This window comes from Xiphophorus hellerii, chromosome 1, assembly GCF_003331165.1.
Source record: "Xiphophorus hellerii strain 12219 chromosome 1, Xiphophorus_hellerii-4.1, whole genome shotgun sequence".
NCBI lineage: Eukaryota > Metazoa > Chordata > Actinopteri > Cyprinodontiformes > Poeciliidae > Xiphophorus > Xiphophorus hellerii.
The window spans coordinates 6214158-6234040 of record NC_045672.1 but is presented as its reverse complement, the minus strand read 5'-3'; the positions used below and the strand labels follow the sequence as shown (position 1 = coordinate 6234040).

Here is a 19883-nt window from a genome sequence, read left to right as displayed (position 1 = left end):
GTTTAAGCTGTCGCTATACAGTAGAATATAACAACGGTGACCTATGGAAAGATTTGAGTTCTCTGCCTTGTTCTATGGTCCTGGTGTCATCTGTTGAAATATGCTGCTGCCAAACACTTTGTGTATGCGCTGCTCAGATCCTCCCTCTTTCTCTCTGCTATGCTGCAGCTGGTTCGCCTCAACGGAGTCAGCCAGGAATGCTCAGGCTAGTTAGCACGGTCACTGATGGAGGCAGATAAACGGTTTACCTGGAAAGTTGTTCCTCTACCATCAGCCCATTGATCAGTTATCATCAGCCCATTGATCAGTTATCATCAGCCCATTGATCAGTTATCATCAGCCCATTGATCAGTGTACACAAGATCGATTGACAGTGGTAAAACCTTCCAACAGTAGCTCAGGGAGGAGGTGACAGAGCTCGGACTATTCACAGATTTACCGTCTCATACTATACTGTCATAACATGGCAACACTTTTAACAAATATTGAAAAACATAATTTTGTTAAAGTTACATACAACAGATTTAAGGAAATGATCTGTGTTTGTCCAAGAACTGGTAATAAATGGATTAAAAAATGACAAACTTGATTCTCACACGTAATCTCAATTCTAAAACATAACAGTTCTTGAGAATTCAATTTGATTCAGTTTATTTATATAACTCCACTTTATAAACGTCATTTCAAGGTATTTCAGAAAAAAATCCTTTCAATTCAATAATAAACACATTTCAATAGATCCTAGTTAGCAAAACATTAGTACAGTACTTCAATAAATTATTATTCAAAGCAGGTTTTAAAAGTTCCTATCTGAGGAAACCCCGCGGATTGTATTGTCTCAGTTCTGTATTCAGCTTGTTTATTCAGCGTGTTTATGGACTGTACTGTACAGGAAACCTGAATTTTACAGTGAAAACGAATGGCAAGAGTTCAGTGCCCTGTGGTGCACCTGTGCTGCTGACCACCTGTTTATACCTTTGACCTTTCATTGTCACACTGTGGTGCTGTTTGTCAGGTTGTCATTGATCCAGGTGATTTTTGGAGCTTCCACTGGGGGGTTTCTGATAAAGAAACTGACTTGTGTTAAATGCACTGGAGAAATCAAAGAACATTGCTCTGGCAGTGCTGCTGTGTTTACATGACAGTGGATTTGGTACCAACAAGAAAACCAGCTGCAGGTGGGCAAACGGGAGTCTTTCTGACATCACCTGTAAACATGATGCTAAGATATTTAAACCTCTGGATCAGTAACAACCCCCGGCTTGTGGAGAAGTCCACAATTTTTCCAGTATTATTTCTATTGTTTGGCATAAAGTATCTTTAAAACAATTACTATATTAGCACACTACTTTTGCATGATATACAATGTAACACTGTTTTAAACTGTACAGAAACAAGACAGGAATGTTTGAAGGAAGCGGTAAGCAGTTAAGCTCACTCAGAAAGCTCCTTTTTATCTGATGGCTGGTATTAATTCTCAGCAAATATTTACTTAGTTGCTGACGTTGCTCCTCCCAGGTTCAGCTGGTGATGCCGTCTCAGACAGGACGAGTGACAGCGGTGACATTATAGGATCTGTGTATGTTTGGGCATCTGGGAGGAGATAGGCAGCGTCTGTCAGTTCAGATCAGAAAGAGAACTGTCACACCTTTGCTAAGAAGTAAAAAAAAAAAACATGCATGGGCAGGATTATCTGCCAAGATGTCATTTACCTAAAGAGCTGGTGGGGGGCAATATTTGTGTGTGTGTGGGGGAAGAGGGATTGGGACAACGGAGGTGGGGGTGGGTGGTAAGGGGGGGAGGCGATTTGTGGATGGGCTTAGTGACAGGGACCCTTTAAGAGAATGTTTTTCCTGCCAGCCAGGTTTATGCCTTAAATCCTCTGTGAGGAGGCAAACAGATAGTCCCTGCCTCTGAGATGTAATGTGTTTACACATAAGCACACTTATGTACATGTCAGTTATTTTACTCCTGTGGACTCTGATCTCTACTCTACAACTTTATAGCGAAGGTCACATGTCAAGAGTAAAGTGCTAAAAATGATTGCAGAAATGCTAGCTTGGAATGGAGATGAAAACCAGTTTATTAAATTCACTGTTTGAATACTCAAAATAGAGATCTCGGATAACAATTTTGTCAAGATGACAAAGAAATAATAATAATAAAAAAATGTAAATAAAATTTTACTTTAATTTCTTAAAGATTTTATGATCGCACAATGGAAAAAGTATCCTGTTGACATGTAACTGTTGAGCTGATTGGAATTTCAATCCAATTCAGCTTGTTTGGATATATATATATATATATATATATATATATATATATATATATATATATATATATATATATATATACAGTATATACAGTATATGGTCTGTTAACCAGACTAAATATGACATTTACCTTTGGCATACAAAATGCTTTATTCTATCGACAAAATGTTGCTATTGTGATTGCTTGAGTGTTTTATTTTATAGCTTTACAGCCGAATAGTTTTATCTTATATTTTCCTAAATATATATACATATACGGTATATGCATTATATATTTGGACAATAAAGCAGGACAACAACCGGATGGAAATAAAATGTAGGTCACCAAAAGAACCCAAAGGAATGAAGGTTGTTAAAGTGTTAAGTTTGCTTAAATGAGTCCATGATTAGTTGAACATGTTGGCCTAAATATGTTGTAATTTTCCTATTAACTAAAGAAAGGATGTTTGTGATAAATAAAAACACATACTTGCGTAAACATTTTTGTTATATCTTTCGTTATATTTCTCATCCATGGGGGTTGCCACTTTTTTGCCTGCACAATGCATGCTGGCTTGATGACACAGTTGGATCAAAGGAAGGAACAGGAACAGAAGAGTGTAGCAAACGCAGGAGGACTAACTTCCCACGTTGTTTTTGTATCCTGTTGCATTTGACTGGTGTAAATTTAGACTGTGCAATACTGCATCACTTTTGGCTGTAATAAAAAAATAGTTATGAGTCTGCATTGCTTCCAAGATGAAAAAACAAAAAGAAGAGCGCAGTGGGAAAGAGTCGAACACGACTTCCAAAACACCTACATTTGTGCTCTCAACATTTCTCTCCAGAAGACTTCGAGTTATTTTTACGAGCAAAATTGATGAAGGATGGTCTAACTGATGGTTGCTACCCTTGAAAGTTAAAAACAAATGTTGCGCCGACAATTTGCATCCACAAAGTGCCTAAACGTCTCCACTGGCTAGCGAGCGAAAGACACTGGGAAAAACATCAGAGACAGCTAGAAGTGGAAGCTCTTAAATGATAACAAAGCTATTGCCACTGCATGTGAAACCACAGAACTGACACCAGACCGAAGACCAGACCCTAAAAAGGTGTCACCGGACCAAAGACTGGACCTGACACAGAGCTACAGAAGTACTTACCGGATCACACAGTATGACCAGAGGTACGTGTCAATCATTATTTCATTTATGAAGCTGAAGTTGGCAGCAGCACAAGCACCAGCTTCTTCCGTCAATTCTTTCCTCTTCCTTCATTTGGTCCTCCTCATCTTCATTACCACTTTTGATTTCTACACTGCCATCAATGTCAACTTGCTCTGGTTCAAACTGAAAGGCTTAATGTTACTCTTTGCTGTTTTGGCTGGATGGAGCTAGCATAATCAGACATGACACACGTCATTTACCCAGAATCCATTACAGTGTAATGAACATGGCGACAGCCATGACAATATTTTTATTTAAATTTATAAAAATCTAACAGCCCACAGTGTTCTGCATAGTTTCTACATCTAAAATAAATATTTCTCAAATAAACTCTATTGTCATCTGTAACTATAAACAGTGCAGTATATATAAAAACAATATTAGGTTTGTTTCAGGTATTTCACAGCTTTCATTATGATTATTGTCATAAAAATCTATTTAATGTTACAACTGCATGGAGGCTCTGTTTTTGCGACTTGATATAATTTTCTTCATAAACTTAACCTGGTTTTAATTAAGCTCAGCATGCCAAAGAGACTTTGATATTGTGAGGTTGTTGTTATAACTCGTTCATCATTGTTTTTATCTTCAACATATTTTTGCAGTCTAAGCAAATGAAGATGAAAGAGGGAGCCAGGGATCAGGAATTAGAAAACCTAAAGACTTTCCCGTCTCAGAAGAGGCTCCAGCTTCACCAGATCACCAACCAGTTCTGAGGATGAAGCTCCACATCGTCTTCATGGTGGAAGACATGTTTGTTTTTGTTTTGTTTTTTTTCTTTAGCAGTTAGCTGCCCAGGATTATGGCTCCATTTAAAACTGGTGTGTTCCCAACACTAAGTGCTTAATAAACCTCTTGATTTGAAAATAATTGGATAGAATTTATTGCCCTTGTTAATCTATCATTTCTTTTTCATACATTTTATCCATTGCTAGCTTTTACCCTGTAATGGACTGGTGACCTTGTCCAGGGTGAACCTGCCTTTCACCTGTTGACTGCTGGAGATGGACACCACCAGTCCTCCTCACCACCCTGCAAGGATATGTGTGTTGGCTAATGGATGAATGGAAAGCTTTGAAGGTAGTTTGTCCCCCTTAAATCTCTAATCTGACAAGCCACACTTATGTTAATGCATCAACTGATTTTATATTGCCGACTGTTCTTCTACTTCTCCCACACATGCAGACAAAGGAGGCACCCTGAAATGTTTTTTCACTCCAGGCATCCGGTCCCAATCATCATCAGTTCTTTTGATGCAAAATACATAGCGAATCCACAACGTCATTAAATTGTAAATTTTACTTTTTTTCTGCACTCTTTCAAATACAAGTGCTTTCTCTGTCTAATTGCTCTATTGTTCTTTTTTGTAGTTTTCTGTAAAGTGCAGTGGTGCAGTGAATGGGAATGTTCTGTCATTGATGCTCACTGTTTTAAGGAGAAATGTCATTTTGTCTGAAGTAATGCTGAAATCCTGTGACACTGAATTAAAACAATATTTTTAATTTATATTTGGTGAAATATTTTTCATATTTCCTCTAAAGTGCACATATTTATAGGTACTCGTTAGAGGTAGCTGTACAAACAATATGCTAATTTTTATAAACATATTGTCTGTAAACTTTTAATATTGACAGTTAGTACAACTTTGTGTTAGTAAATTGCCAATGTACTCTTGACTACGTGACTATATTTAATACAAAAGTAATTTTTTTTATCTGGAGAATCTGTTGAGTAGGCCCTTCAACCTTCAGCGTATTGGTATTTAATATATTTACGTACTACAGTACTGTAGTGTGTACTGAAGCATATAATGCACAAAGTAATAAAGGATCAGTAGCTAAAAAGTTTACTTCCTTACTAATTCTAAGAAACAGTATAACAGAGCATACAGTCACCTCAATACTAGAATTTCAAAAGTATAAGATCTGTCAATTTGGAATACATTCAAAATACAATTTAAATGTAATTCTTTCTCAAAATGGTACACTTCATTTTTACTCGTCAAGCAAGTACATAAAACATAAACAGCCATACGCTTAAAGTGTACAAAGAATACTTGAAATTGTTCCAGTTTAACGCACAATAGTACACTTAGAGCACTTCAAACTGTGATTTTCAAAAATTTTACTACAGCTAAAATACATCAAGTACAAATATAGTTGTTTCAAAATAACATGTTTTAAGTCAAATAATCGTTTACACACTTGAAGTAAACTGGGGATTAGTCTGGCTTCAAGTATTCTAAGATTTAATGTGTTTATTTTTCACAAGGGTAGTTCAGAAGTTTGGTCTTGACAAATCCAGAAATAAACATGCAACGTTCTGCACTACATGTCAGTCAAAGAAACACAATTCAGGAGCTGGAACTCATTCCGCCACTGTCCTGTTATTTATTTATATTTTTTTACCTGCGCTTTCACTGGCTTTTTGCAGCACTGTTTGATTTGTGATCAATTAAACTTAAAGTAAGATTTGAAAGTAATTTGTCTTTTAATTTTCTATTTTGTCACTTGTCTGTTCCCAGCTGCTGTGGATTACTTGGCAAAGAACATTAGCCTCTTCAGTCAGCACAAGATGAAGTTGACCAATCACTCAGCTGTGCTGGGAATGCTGCATGTCAGTACTGGCCAGGCCTACTAGTACTTTAAACAGATGGCAGCAAACCTAGCCACCAGCAGCCCCTATGACTCCTGCTGCAACACAAAACTCACTCAGAGGTTTCCTGCCAATGCGAGTGTTTTTTCCTGCAGACGAAGAGCCACAACACCTCTTGAAATATCTCTTCCAGTAAATGTTTGGTTCTTGGTTTGGAGAGTTTAGACTTTCCGTGGTGGTTCACAGGGCACCAATGCAGCTCTACTGTTCTACATTTGTATTAAATATCTATGTTTGTCTTGTTTGGTCTTTAAGGGAAATGTAAATGTTATTCTTTAGGGACATAGTGACCAACATTCACATAAAATAACAGCAGGAAGGAAAGAGACAGTGAGCTGGAGTTATTCCAGTGTTAATTCATCCTTCTCTTAAGTTGCACACCTTACCCATTAAGCAAACTCAGTAGAATCAAAACAAGTAATATCAATATTCATTTGCTATACATATATATTAAATGTGTGTGCAACTGAAGAAATTTTAAATTCTGTGCCAGTATTCCCATTATGTGATTAAAGATTTTTTTTATTATTATTTAAATGTTTTATTTCTTAAGTGTGTATGGTCATCAGCCAGAACCATCCCTAAATTTATACTAAATTAATCTCTTTAAATTAATCTCTAATTTATTTAATATTTGATTGATAGCAAAAACAAATAATATTGTTTTTGTACAAATAGATATAAATTCTGACATTAAAGAGATGTATCCCAGAAGAGATAACGTCCCCCCCCTTTTATTTATATCAATGCACTTGCACTCTTTTAGTTTGAAAAGGCTCTTGTTTTAATAAAGGGAAGTGTAATCCTCTCTTTGTAGCTTTATTTCTGGCTTGAAGAGGAAGCGTGATCTTTTCTTTCTAACTTTAATTCTGAATTCTCTCTGCACTTTGAGAAAGGAAGCGGCAGGCTGTGGACATGCTGTGTAAACTTTGAGTTGTCTTGTCGATGGGAGCACGAGATGGAGAATCTCTGTGGCTGTCTACTGCTCTATTCTTATTGATACCTCATCTTGGTTAGATTGTATTTTATTTTATTTATTTTATTTTTTGCTGGATCGGATTCCTGGAACGTCCATGTGGTAACGATACGAACCACTGAACGGAGAAAAAACTGAAGTGAAAAACACATTTTGACTCGATAAACGACTGAAAAGACAAACTGAAATACTGAGCTCTGAAGGACTGAGGTTTTGATTTTGACATGCCAGCTTGCCATTACTCTTACCGTTGTGGTTAAACTGTATTTTATTTGATCACGTTCTACAAAATAAGAACTATTTTTGCTCATTTCCTGCCTCCAGCTAATTCATTTTGCTCTCACCTCAGTTCCTGCTGTAACTAGGTTGCACCTTGCAACTGGTATATAACTTTTGAGTTATTCTACAATACTTACTGAGTCAGGGGTTAGATATGACGTAGAGAGCAGTCAACATCAGTGTAAAACAAGTTGAAGTGACAGGTGTCTGCAGAAAAAAAAAAAGGAATTGACACATTTTACATGTATCTCGTGCCTTACACAAGTATGGAGAGGCGCCGGCGGTAATTAAAAAGTCCCATCTAAAGATTCATTACTGACATACACAGGCTGAACTGTAGGAGCTCAAATATTGATAGTTACTGTTATTGATAGTTCATTAAGGTTTTGGATGCATATCAATCAGTGTTTACAAGACCACTGAGAAGCAGCCAGGAGAATATGAGAGGAGGTTCAGCAGGGACTGAAATATTCATCTCTGAGTATGTGAAGGATTACATGCCTGCTTGTTCCTGACGAAGCTAAATTATTTGAATCAGTTTGTCCAGGTTTAGAGTTGCACACTGGGTCAAAGATGAGTCAAATCTGATTTTTTTTAAAAATCACTTCCAAACACCACATTAGGTAAGTGTAATGAATGCATTTATATGGTTTTCAAAATACCACATCTGTTATTATTTAAAAGAAAAAACTTTGGACTTGAGTAATGACGTTTTCTGAAGCGAAAAAAATAAATGTAAAACTGCAAATGCCAATTTGCAGTTTATGATTTTGTATGTTTTGTTTTTACCATTGTGAAAATCTGCATGCCTCCATTTGTCTTTCACACTCATGAATTTTTCCAATAAAGGATATCTCTCTTTTTTTTATTACTTTTTTTTTTTTTGCATTTTAAAATTACACAGACTGTCATCAACACTAATAAAACAAAACTTGATGGTGGGATAATACTTACAAATGATATTAAAACTGACGACCAAAAGCCTTTCCCACCAGCTAACTAATAATGTGGGAATGTTTTGGTTTTTAACTTCATTTATGATGTATAATGTACATTGATTATCTTGTGTTTGACCTCCTTCTATGAAAACTCTCTGATTTTCATATACCAGATTGGGAAGAAAAGCTTCTAATCTTGTTACTGATTTAAATAACTTGCCATCAGTGTTCAAGATAGAAATTGATCTAGAAGATTTGCGATACCCCACATTTTTACCTTCTTTTGATAGGACAGATATGCCGTTTTTTCCACGAGGGAAGGTTTATGGCATTTTTAAGAATTAAATTAAATAAATCTGATATTAGTTCACTAAAGAGCTTGTACCATTCATTGGGGAAGCTCTCGCTTCCAGAGCTTTTATTTGCCTTGAGTCTAATAATATTGTCATGTTCTTTTTTTGGTAATTGGTGAACTTAAAATGTAATTTTCCCTTTTCTCCTGGTATTTTTATAGGCGCAGGGGAAAGAATTTAAATAACCGTATTTTTACATTTTAATGCTTACATTTGGACATATGGGTATCTTGCACAAGTAGCACATTTGCCCAGGGAATTTACAACGAAAATTAATTCAGTCTAATCATTAACTCTAAAAGATTCTACTTACTAAACAATGCAATCAAGTTCGGTTTATTGTCCTTATTGGACAAAATAAATAAATAACATCTGAGTAATTTCCACAAATTGCTAGTCAAGACACCGGCCTGTAGCAACATTCAAAAATCACTTGCGTTGTGTCGTTGACTTTACAACAGTCCCTCATATCGAGCGTACATGTTACCCAAATGGTAACTAGCTCCACTGTAAAGGACCTGGGTCCTCATGGTGTATAAATGGTGGTGCACATGCACAAAAACCAAACCAAACTTGTTCTATCAACAATATCAAACTACATAGCATCAAAACTCACCTAAATATTGTTCAGCAATAGATACATTTCGTGTTATTGTTTAGATCCACTTAATGCACAGGGTTCAGGAGTGAGGGGCTTGTTCGCTACAGTTTTTGGTTTTCAGGCTTGATGTTCATTTGCCAGTGCAATCATGCAATTATAAATAAGTCATTGCTGTAGTCAGTGTTGTATAAAGTACTGAAATCTCAGAGTCAAGTAAAAGTACAAGTACCTCTCCAAAATATGACTTTGGTAAAAGTCGAAGTCACTGACTGAAATGTTACTTGAGTTAAAGTCTTAAAGTATCTGAAACTTCTTGTACTTAAGTATGGAAATTACTGTAAAAATGGATGTACTCAAGTAATGTAATGAAAAGTACAAGTAAAAAGTAAAACAAAGCAAATGCAGTTTGAATGACATTTTTTATATTTTGGTAAACTTGTCAAATACACTTAAAATAATGTACCCAACCAAGTGCAGGCAAAATTAAACCTGCTAATAGATATACCTGCAGGCATCATTTAGTTAAGAAAATTAGGTGCTTTACCTATAGCACAAGGTTAACTTAACCTGCTTTACAACTGAACCAGCTTCTTAGTAAACCCTCCAGGACAGAAAATACAAAGTTTTTGTAAGCCTTAAGTTTTCCCTTCAAGTAAGGTCAGTGCTGAAAATGAGTAAAATAAATAGTACAGAAAATGCGGCCAACATGAAGAAAAAGAGCTGTTATGATTACTCTACTTCACAAATCAGTGAATCAGTCAATGCTACAGTCAGTAGGTGGTGCACACAACTGGTCATTATGCAAAAGAAAAAAAGAATTGGGAGGGAAATGCAGCTTATTGGCATCTGTAAACCTGGTTTTGAACTTGCATGCCTTTCCTATATTCGTTAAATTTAGTCTAAATTGCTATCGCTATGGCTTCTGTCCCCCCTTGAACAGAGGAGTCTACGTAGCCTGCTACAGTCAACATTAAGCCTAAACTAAATACACCACGTGTGGAACTGAAACAATGCCAAACAAAGTTCATTTATGGTCAAGATTTCACAATACAGTAGTGTCTAGTGACCAAGCTATAGTTACTGAAACAGGAGGATTATAACCATTTCATAAGACGTTACCTCGATGTGTTTCTTCAAGTTGGACGGGGAGTTTTTGTAAGATAGAATTTCCACATCTTCGGGCAGGAATAACATAAACTGCATGCGGTACGACGAATCTTTAACACCCACGAAAGAGTATATTGTGTTTAAATAAGGCCATGGGCTCTCATCACCAGCTGGTGGTTCCCCTGGAGCCGTGTCCGACGTAGTTGCAGTCGTTGTGGTCTCCGTCTCCTCCTCCATGTGACTGCTGCTGATAGCGAGACTTGCTTTGTGTTTAATGGGAGAAGCGAAACAGGTGTATCCTGTTGGTGGTGATGAACAAGCCCAGGCAGGTAGGCTACCGACTTTGTTCGGTAGTGTTAAGGAGGAAAGTTATTATGTTAGCTTAAATTTTGGAAAAAGCATGGCTCTCCTTTTCCTCCTGTTAGCCGGGTCGCGAGCGGATGTCATGACGGCTGCAAAAGTACGGCGAAACAGAATGACGTCACAGATCACAGAGTTTAATCTCATACAAAGCAATCGACAACAAAGCTGCAGAGATACAGAGATATGCATTTTCTCATGAAAATAAAAACACACAAGGGAAGACAAACGAACACAGAGACAGACAAAGGCGCCCACGTGGAGAAAAAAGGTGGAAAAAACTCTCCGACTCTCCGGTGCTGTCCTGAAATTTTAACCAAAGAGGCGTTTCCCTATTTAATATATGCAAAGAAGGCGTTCTGCTCTTCGACCAATTAGAACTCCCTCAGGCCCCCAAAGAAAGTTGTGACTTCCTGATTTATAGCAAAGGTGTCTGTTTTTTATCTAAGCAAAGGCGGACCACTTCGTGCCCATCTCCATCCGACCCGGGCCGAGAGGCGCCAAGAAGTCTCTGACCCCTTTCGGACTGTAAATTTTATTGCTCTGTGTGTCAGCGGGGGAGGAAAAGGGCCCTGCTTTGTCTGCTGAATTCCCAACTGCTCAACAGAAACTATTCCAAATTAAAGTGTTGGCTATACCTTTACACATGTCGTAAGATTAAGTGTATTTTAGCATTAAATAATCATTTTCCTTAGCAGTAGCCTGCTTGGAACCATTTTCTTTATGGGCCACACCGAGATCATCGATGTTGCGGCCGAATGTGTTGATAAAACTACTTGTTAACAAACTGTTAAAATGTATATTTTTTTCTCTGTATTCAATAGTACTTCTTTAAATGTAACAATTTATAAATATATTTTCTCATTGATGTAATTTGGTCCTCAATATGGCCAGAAGGGGGGAAATTGTTTAAAGTTTTGTTTAAGGTGCAACAACTCCAGTTGGGGGATGTTACTACCCAACAAACTGGAATAATTAGGTTCACAAATGCACATGAACAATAAACTGAGTTCTACAAAATATTATATTTTATGAACGATTCATTAAAACGTAATCCCAGGCTTCAGGCACACTACTCGATCCCTCAGGAGACACAGGAAGGTGTCAGGTAAAGACAGTTATGTCAGTTATTCCACACACAACAAAAAAAAACATGCAATGCAAAAATCAGGCGAATCAGCAATCAAGACCAAAAAAGAAACAAACACATTAGTAAATTAAATAATACAGCAAAACAAATACAAAATGTGAGAAAAGACTCAAATGCAATGCAAATTGTGGAAGAAGCAGTTCATGTTCAGTCCTGCACCCCGTTGCAGCAGCAGGGTCAGAGGAGGCATGCGCTGCCCAATCAACCAGCTGCCCAGACAGCAGCGGATGCAGTGGAGAAGCAGCTCCAGCTACGTTTTCACAAACAGACGGCAAGACAAGACAGCAGAGCGTCCACATGCACTGCAGCTTTTACTACAACAGTGCGCAGACCAATCATGTGCCTAAAAAACAAAAAGCCCATCACTTCTGAGCATCATGATGCAGGGGAGGGCACTCGGCATCATGAAGGACTCCACCCATCCTGCACACAGACTAGAGGGGAACCACAAACAGAGATGATCCTGAGAGTTCTCATCATGACCTCGTATCGGTCCACCATTTCTCATCCAGAACTATTAAACTTCACAGAGCTCTGTGGTCTTCAACTCCTTGAAATTTTTGACTCAAATTTGTAGGCATTAAGGTTTTGCATGAGCCTTCCGCTGCAGCTCCAATTTTTTTAAAAAAAAATCATTTGTTGCCAAACTGCCTGTCAGACCTCGTGTTCAGTATCTGGCCTTCTCCAGGTCAAGAACCTTCTACAAAGAAAACACTTCTTCTCATTTCACAAAACTTGCAGTGAGACTTGGGTCGTCCTCTTCTCACTTTCTCTGCTTCCTTCTAGTGGAGTTCATTCACTTTTGTCTCTCTGCTCCACCAGACCCGTTTACCGGTTTCAGGACCTGATCAGAACCGCTGAGTGTAAACTACCTTGAGATATAATGAGATTTGGTTATATATAAAAGCAGGCTTTAATGCCGAAAAATGATCAAATGTTACAAGCCATACATGTCACACAAATGGAACAGATACAGAGTTGCATTCACCGTCCATCGCTGGGCCGCACTGAGCTCACCTTATGGATGGAACCAAGTGAGGCAAAGATTGTAGAGCGAGTTTAGCTTTTATTCTTCTGTGCGATCCATACCCTCCCTAAATCGTAGTCTAATCACTTTCAGTCTGTTTATGACTGCTGGCAGTCACCCATAAACATGATTATGTAAGCTGCAGCGTGTGCGTGTAAGCAGTTAAAAGAGGCTAAAAGAGATAGAGAAAAAGATAGAACCTACAACACTTCAAACCAGACATTACTACCCTCAGTTTCACTATCATCACTCAGAACCCTGCTCAGAGATACTCGGTTTCCTATGTGGTCTCATGGAGTCTCCTGATGGAGCTCTTCATCTTTAACAGATCATGTAGGAGTCAAGAGGGGTACTGAAACCACATAGTGGAGGACAAAACTTATCTGATCATCAGTGACAGTTGCAACAAACATCAATCAATCAATCAAATTTTATTTGTACAGCACATTCCAGCAGCAAGGCATTTCAAAGTGCTTTACATCATTACAAACACAGAAACACAAAGCAACATAGAATCAACAATCCAAACACGACATTAAATAAAGTTCCATCATTAAATTTGTAATTGATTACGTTTCAAATACAATCCTAAACAGGTTGGTTTTTAGTCTAGATTTAAAAGAAGTCAGTGTTTCAGCTGTTTTACAGTTTTCTGGAAGTTTGTTCCAAATTTGTGGTGCATAGATGCTGAATGCTGCTTCTCCTCGTTTGGTTCTGGTTCTGGGGATGCAGAGCAGAACCAGAACCAGAAGACCTGAGAGGTCTGGAAGGTTGATACAACAACAGCAGATCTTTAATGTATTGTGGTGCTAAGCCGTTCAGTGATTTATAAACTAACAACAGTATTTTAAAGTCTATTCTTTGAGCTACAGGGAGCCAGTGGAGGGACTTTAAACCTGGTGTTATGTGATCTGTCTTCCTGGTTTTAGTGAGAACGCGAACATGAAAATATCCAGCCAATCACACCTGCATGTTTTGTTCCTGTCCATTTCTTTCACTTCTAGAGCCAAATATTTGACACACTGGAACAGTACTAAATGTAAAATTAACTCTGACCCCTCGTTCTTTTAATTTTCTTTTTTCTAGTGACTTTTTGGGATTGGGTTTGTTACCGAAAGCCTCTGCTTTACCCTGGAAAATTTATTTACAGCGGGAGAAATCTCAGACAGAGTACTGAAGGGAGATGAGAATCAAGCTGAATTGTGTGGAAAGGCATTTGCACAGCTAGTCTATCACACTGGGTTGAAGGGGTAACAGGTCCAGAAAGGAACCACAGACATCCCTCCCAGGCCAGACTTGACACATAGACCATCTTCATCAGTTCATTTTAAATCCTGCATCGTATTCAAAAACAATTTAATTATTATTAATAATAATGTCACCAAAAGCTGCTAATGCTGGTCATCTGATGAATGACCAGCATTTTTATTCTTTTAAAAACAGATATAAACATTTGTTTACCAGTTTTAATAGTTAAAATACACAAAAAACCACCAGACTCATAACCAGTTTACAGGAGAGCATAGAAATGGACTCATTTATCTCCTTCCCGGCTATCAGCAATGTGGGCTGCTGTTGGTGTCAAGCTCTCAATTACACAGAAAAAGCTGGAAGACATTACATTCTGTCTATTACTTACATTTCCGCACCATACAGAACAAATGTGTTGGAGTGGGTTGTGTACAACCCATCAAATATGGAGCGGCAGCATCATTTCATTGGGATCGTTCTTTATTCTATATTTATGCTAACGTGTAAAATGATTAAACCAAAATTATTTCTTTGTAGCTCTTCTCCAAGCGGGCAAAATTTCTTGTGACATTTTACAACAACAGCAGCAGCAAATGTCTGTAAGTTACATTTAATTTTACTTTCAAGATATTTTTAAGTCAAGTATGATTCAAAATTTTAAACCTGATAGAATGATAAAAAAAAACCTACTTAAATTAATGGTTTTAATATACTACTGTCAAACTAAACTTAATATTTAACTATTAAAATCCCTGTTTTAATCCCCAGCCTCCTGAAATATACACTTGCAAAGGGTTAATAGTTTGAGTCATGCAGAACTGATCTGACCGTTTCCATAGCAACGTTCAGAAGCAAGACATTCCCCCAGAATTACAGTGAGCTCATTGTAGCTATGACGACATCTATGACATAGATCTATGTCATAGATCAAAGAACATCCGGGGTTATGAATGCGTCCATCTCAAAACATCAGGTATTTTACAAATAGCACTTTGACAGCATTTCAACCCCTCGCTCTCTTTTGAAAAAATTTTAATATGGAGAAACTTCTAACAGCCGCCGTCTTTTTTCCGTTGTCTTTTGGCGCCGGGTATTTAGTAACAACTGGTGTGAGAAAACTTGTGACCACACTATTTCCTGGTGTCACATTTGATTGTACCAGCTCTCAAGACGAGAACGTGGATTACGCCGAATACCTGTTCAATACTTTCGGGACTCGGAAGCAAACTATACCGGATAGAGAAGATGAGTCTTCAGATGACGACACTGAAAAAGAAACTTCCCCGGCTGGGGAAGTTTGCTGTGAAGCAAAAAAACCTTCAGAGGTTGAGCCCAAAGACACCAAAGACTCAACCTCTCACTTGACCTTAGAAGTTGAGTCCGTAGACAAAACCTCTGACCCAACCTCTGACCCAACCTCTGGCCCAACCTCCGACCCAACCTCCGGCCCAACCTCCGGCCCAACCTCCGACCCAACCTCCGACCCAACCTCCGACCCAACCTCCGGCCCAACCTCCGGCCCAACCTCCGACCCAACCTCCGACCCAACCTCCGACCCAACCTCCGACCCAACCTCTGACCCAACCTCTGGCCCAACCTCGGATCTGTCAGCGACATTAAAGAAAGAGACCCAAGAAGAGAAATCTGTCATTTTGGACAAATACCCCCCCAAACTTCCCAAAGCTCCCAGGAGACGAGAACCCCTACTATCTGGCTGCGACGTCTGCAACGCAGAACGAAGACGTCGTCAAGAAAGGAAGAAACGTTTGCGCGGACGTGAAAAAAAAAAGAAGTGCTGCATCATATTTTGAATGCCTCTGAGGCGCATCTAAAATTATGAGGTGGTGAGCCTTTGATTCGGATTTTACACCAAATAGAAATGATAACAGATTCAAGTTATGGATCTCAAAAGGTTTAACTACCTATTATTCATATGTCCACAAAGGGATATTTCAGAGTTTTGAAACCTTACAGAAGGATCATGGACTGGAAAAAGATGATTTTTTAGGTACCTGCAGGTGAGACATTATTTTAATAGAAATTTTAAAGAGGTGTTGAGAAAAAATGATTCCAGTTTCATGGAGGTATTTCTAACACTAATTAAACCCAGATCAGACAGCAGAATTATCTCTAAGTTATACAATGCCATACAACTATCTAAACATGAGAATACAGAATACATAAAGAGGAAATGGGGAAAGGAAATTAAGGTAATAATCTCACAAGAAGATGGGAAGAAATATGTCAACTGCAGTGGGTCTCGACCGGATCAAACACATGGCGGGAGTTTTGTTGGAAAAACATTGCACGATTTTTTGTTACACCCATTCAGAGACGATATCAAAACAACGGGGACGCCTGCTGGAGACTTTGCCAGTCTAAAGGAGCCAACCACTTCCATGTTTTTTGAGACTGCCAAGTAATAAAACCATATTGGGAAGAGTTCCACAAACATATTGAAAATATATTCAATGTAAAAATTTCATTCAAATGTGAAACGTTGTACTTGGGCAACCTACAGTTGGACACATGGACCAACCAAGACAAAAAACTTCTGGCGATTCTACTGGCAGCCAGTAAGAAAGCCATCACAAGGGAATGGCTAAAACCAGACCCACCCACTATCGACGAATGGATTGAAATTGTTGATCAGATTTTTGTTATGGGAAAGATTTATTTTTCCCTCCAAGTTGAAAGAGGAAAGTTTTATAAGATCTGGACCAATTGGACTGAGTATGTAAAACCAATTAGATCTGACTTCATTTGATTGTTCTTGAGAACTATGTGCCCTGCCCTTGTATGTTCTTGTGTTTTTTTTATTGCTCGAGATGGTGCAATCCCCATTATTGTTCAATTCTGTTCATTTTTGTTATTGTTCACAACAAAATTTAGTAATAGTCTGTAAAAGAAAATACCAGAAAGGCAGTATGGACAAAATCACTTGGATTCTCCGGTTGTATACTCATGTACAATCTCAGATGGGTAAAGCTGTAATTAACGAATGTGATGGGAATCTCTCTTTCTAAATAAAAAAATAATTACAAAAAGAATTGCACAAAAATCCGTGAGGGACGGCGGAGTCCCTGCTCGAAATTCTGTGAACGAGGAGTACGGAGCCTCGTGCCAGAAGCCCATTAAAATGCTGTCTACATCGTTTTAAACTGTGTGATTGTGAGTGGGAATAAAAATAGCAATAGGTATTTTGTTCCATATAACACAGTAGGAGTGTAACAGGTAAACCTTCTATGGATCCAAACATTTGATTGATTGATTAATGGGTTCTCTCCGGGTGCTCCGGCTTCCTCCCACAGTACAAAAAGATTTTGTTCACACTAGATAATAAATGGATGTTTTTTAATAATAATAAGAGTAATATTAATATCGCCACACAAAAAAACAGAATATGCAGTCCATTACAGTTTTGTGTTTTTATTGCTTGATGTTTATTTAAGATTATTAATAAGTGATCAATGTGGTAGATTAGCTACCGCTCTACTGATGATCTGTCAGAGTTGCTGTTTAAGTCGCCTTTTTTATTTTCTATTCAGGGTCTGCATCCTTTTTTCTTTTTTACTTTTAAAAACATTTTTGTATTGCATTAAAATGTCAATACAATATGGAAGCCCGTTTCCGCCACTCTGTTAAAAAATAAATAAATAAATAAATTATCTCAAAATAATGAGATAATATCTCAAAATAATGAGATACTAAATAATAATGTATAATAAGATACAAAATATAAGATATTTTACTATTTTGTAGATATAATACTATATAATACTATTTTGTATAAAATACAAAATAGTATTTTATTTTGAGACATCATCTCAAAATAATGAGATATTTTGAGATATCTCATTATTTTAAGCGTCAATCTCAAAATAATGAGATCATTTATTTTATTTTTTTTAACAAAGTGGTGGAAACGGGCTTCCATACGTTTCTGCCACTCTGTTAAAAAAAATAAAATAAATAATCTCATTATAATGAGATTATCTATCTCATTATAATGAGATAAATAATCTAAAAAAATATAAAATAAAAAAATATTATTTTTTTTTTTTTAACAGAGTGCCGGAAATGTATGGAAGCCCGTTTCCACCACTCTGTTAAAAAAGTAAATAAAAAAATAATCTCATTATAATGAGATAGTATCTGAAAATAATGAGATATTTTGAGATATCTCATTATTTTAAGCGTCAATCTCAAAATAATGACATAGTATCTGAGATATGAGATAGTATCTCATTATTATGAGATTATTTATTTATTTTTAAATAAATAAATGGCAGAAACAGGCTTCCATAGAGTTTGTGAAAACTTTTGCAAGGCGTTTCATGAGTTCACAGAACTGACCATGTAGTGTATTGCTCTATGGGTACGAAAAGAAATATTCAGACAGACAATTAATAAGGAAATCTCTTTGCTTCAGTCTCGCTTTTATTGCTTCAGTTTTCCCCAATATTCCCTCAGTCACCTCTACGCAAAGATTAGACCTGGGAATCCTCTCTGACTGACTTCAGAGCAGGGTTTTAACAGATGAGACAGCGTAAGTGTAAGAATGGCACAGGTAAAGTTTGACAACGTAAAAACTGAAACCATGGAAAATCATTTCTTTGGCTGTGTGTTTCTGCTAAAGGATTAGGAGTGTCTGCTGTCTGACTTACCTTTTGATTTTCTACTTTTTATGAATGTGCAGGTTTTGTTTTGAGTGGATAGATGGAGAATGTTTTACAAATATACCAAATATTGGTTTTAACTTGGATTTTTTTTTTTTTAACACGTTAACATTTGATTTACATTCAGAACAAAATTATTGGATTAGCTTTCAGCTTATCAAAAGAAGGAGATGCTAACAGGTATCACTGAATGCAACAATATTCAGGGTCTGAAGGGAAGCTGCTCCATTTATACCAGACATGTGAAAACCACAGAGGTGTGACCAAGTCACTGTGTTGCAAGTCTCAAGTAAGTCTCAAGTCTCTGTCCTCAAGTCCGAGTCAAGTCTCAAGTAAAGACAGGCAAAAGTCGAGTCAAGTCTCAAGTCAGGAACCTTTAATTTCAAGTCATTTCGAGTCGTTTTTATTTTATTTTATTTTTTTATAATTTGCAATTATACATAAAATTCAAATATTAGACCATTTGTTCTTTTTAAAATATGTATTTGAGGTTCATTTGTGATCCTCTTATTCATCTGGTATTCTTCAAATCTGTCAGAAGTAAACAGATGTCAGAAAATAAATTACAGCCATTCATGAATTACATTTGACTTCAGTTTACTCCTTCTATTCATAAATAAACATCAACACTACAACAATGATAGTTTTCAAAAATGAAATAAGTATAAATGAAGTTATCACAAGTAAACTCAGGAAGGTCTGGTGCATTTATTTTTCTGCTTTTATTTCTAAGTATGTTAGTTTCAGTCCTCCGTAAATATGGGACAGATATTCTAAACACAAAATTTATTTGGGACAGTCACTGTATTTGGTCTTTTTTTTTTTTCCCAGCAAAGCTATACTACTTGGAAATGGGTTCTGTGCGACATGTGACAGTCACGCCGGTCAGTGCATTAAGTCAAAAACAGTTGACTTAATGCACTGACTGCAGTAAACAATATATTGTCAATATAATTTCCCAACGTAGATGTCTTCAAATACACCAGCCATCCTTAGATGATACTAGACCCGGCTCATCATCATGATGGG

The 19883-nt window shown here is 37.2% G+C and overlaps 2 protein-coding genes across 8 annotated transcripts in view; one reads left to right on the top strand and one right to left on the bottom strand.

Moving 5' to 3' along the window:
* The window catches only part of LOC116721371 (tumor necrosis factor receptor superfamily member 14-like), a 1133408-nt gene that overhangs the window by 774245 nt on the left and 339280 nt on the right, over positions 1–19883 (bottom strand). The window lies entirely within an intron of this gene.
* The window catches only part of LOC116721138 (paired box protein Pax-7-like), a 41094-nt gene that overhangs the window by 11063 nt on the left and 10148 nt on the right, over positions 1–19883 (top strand). For 2 of the 7 annotated variants that reach the window (XM_032564713.1, XM_032564701.1), the window contains exon 9: positions 6003–8252. The exons of 2 other annotated variants lie outside the window; for them this stretch is intronic. In XM_032564713.1, the coding sequence (XP_032420604.1) occupies positions 6003–6118 (116 nt within the window). In that variant the 3' untranslated portion in view covers positions 6119–8252. Of the gene's footprint in view, positions 1–4083; positions 4300–4413; positions 4559–4663; positions 4985–6002; positions 8253–19883 lie in introns of those variants that run through there. 3 more of the 7 variants (XR_004339533.1, XR_004339538.1, XR_004339532.1) reach the window with 3 other exon arrangements.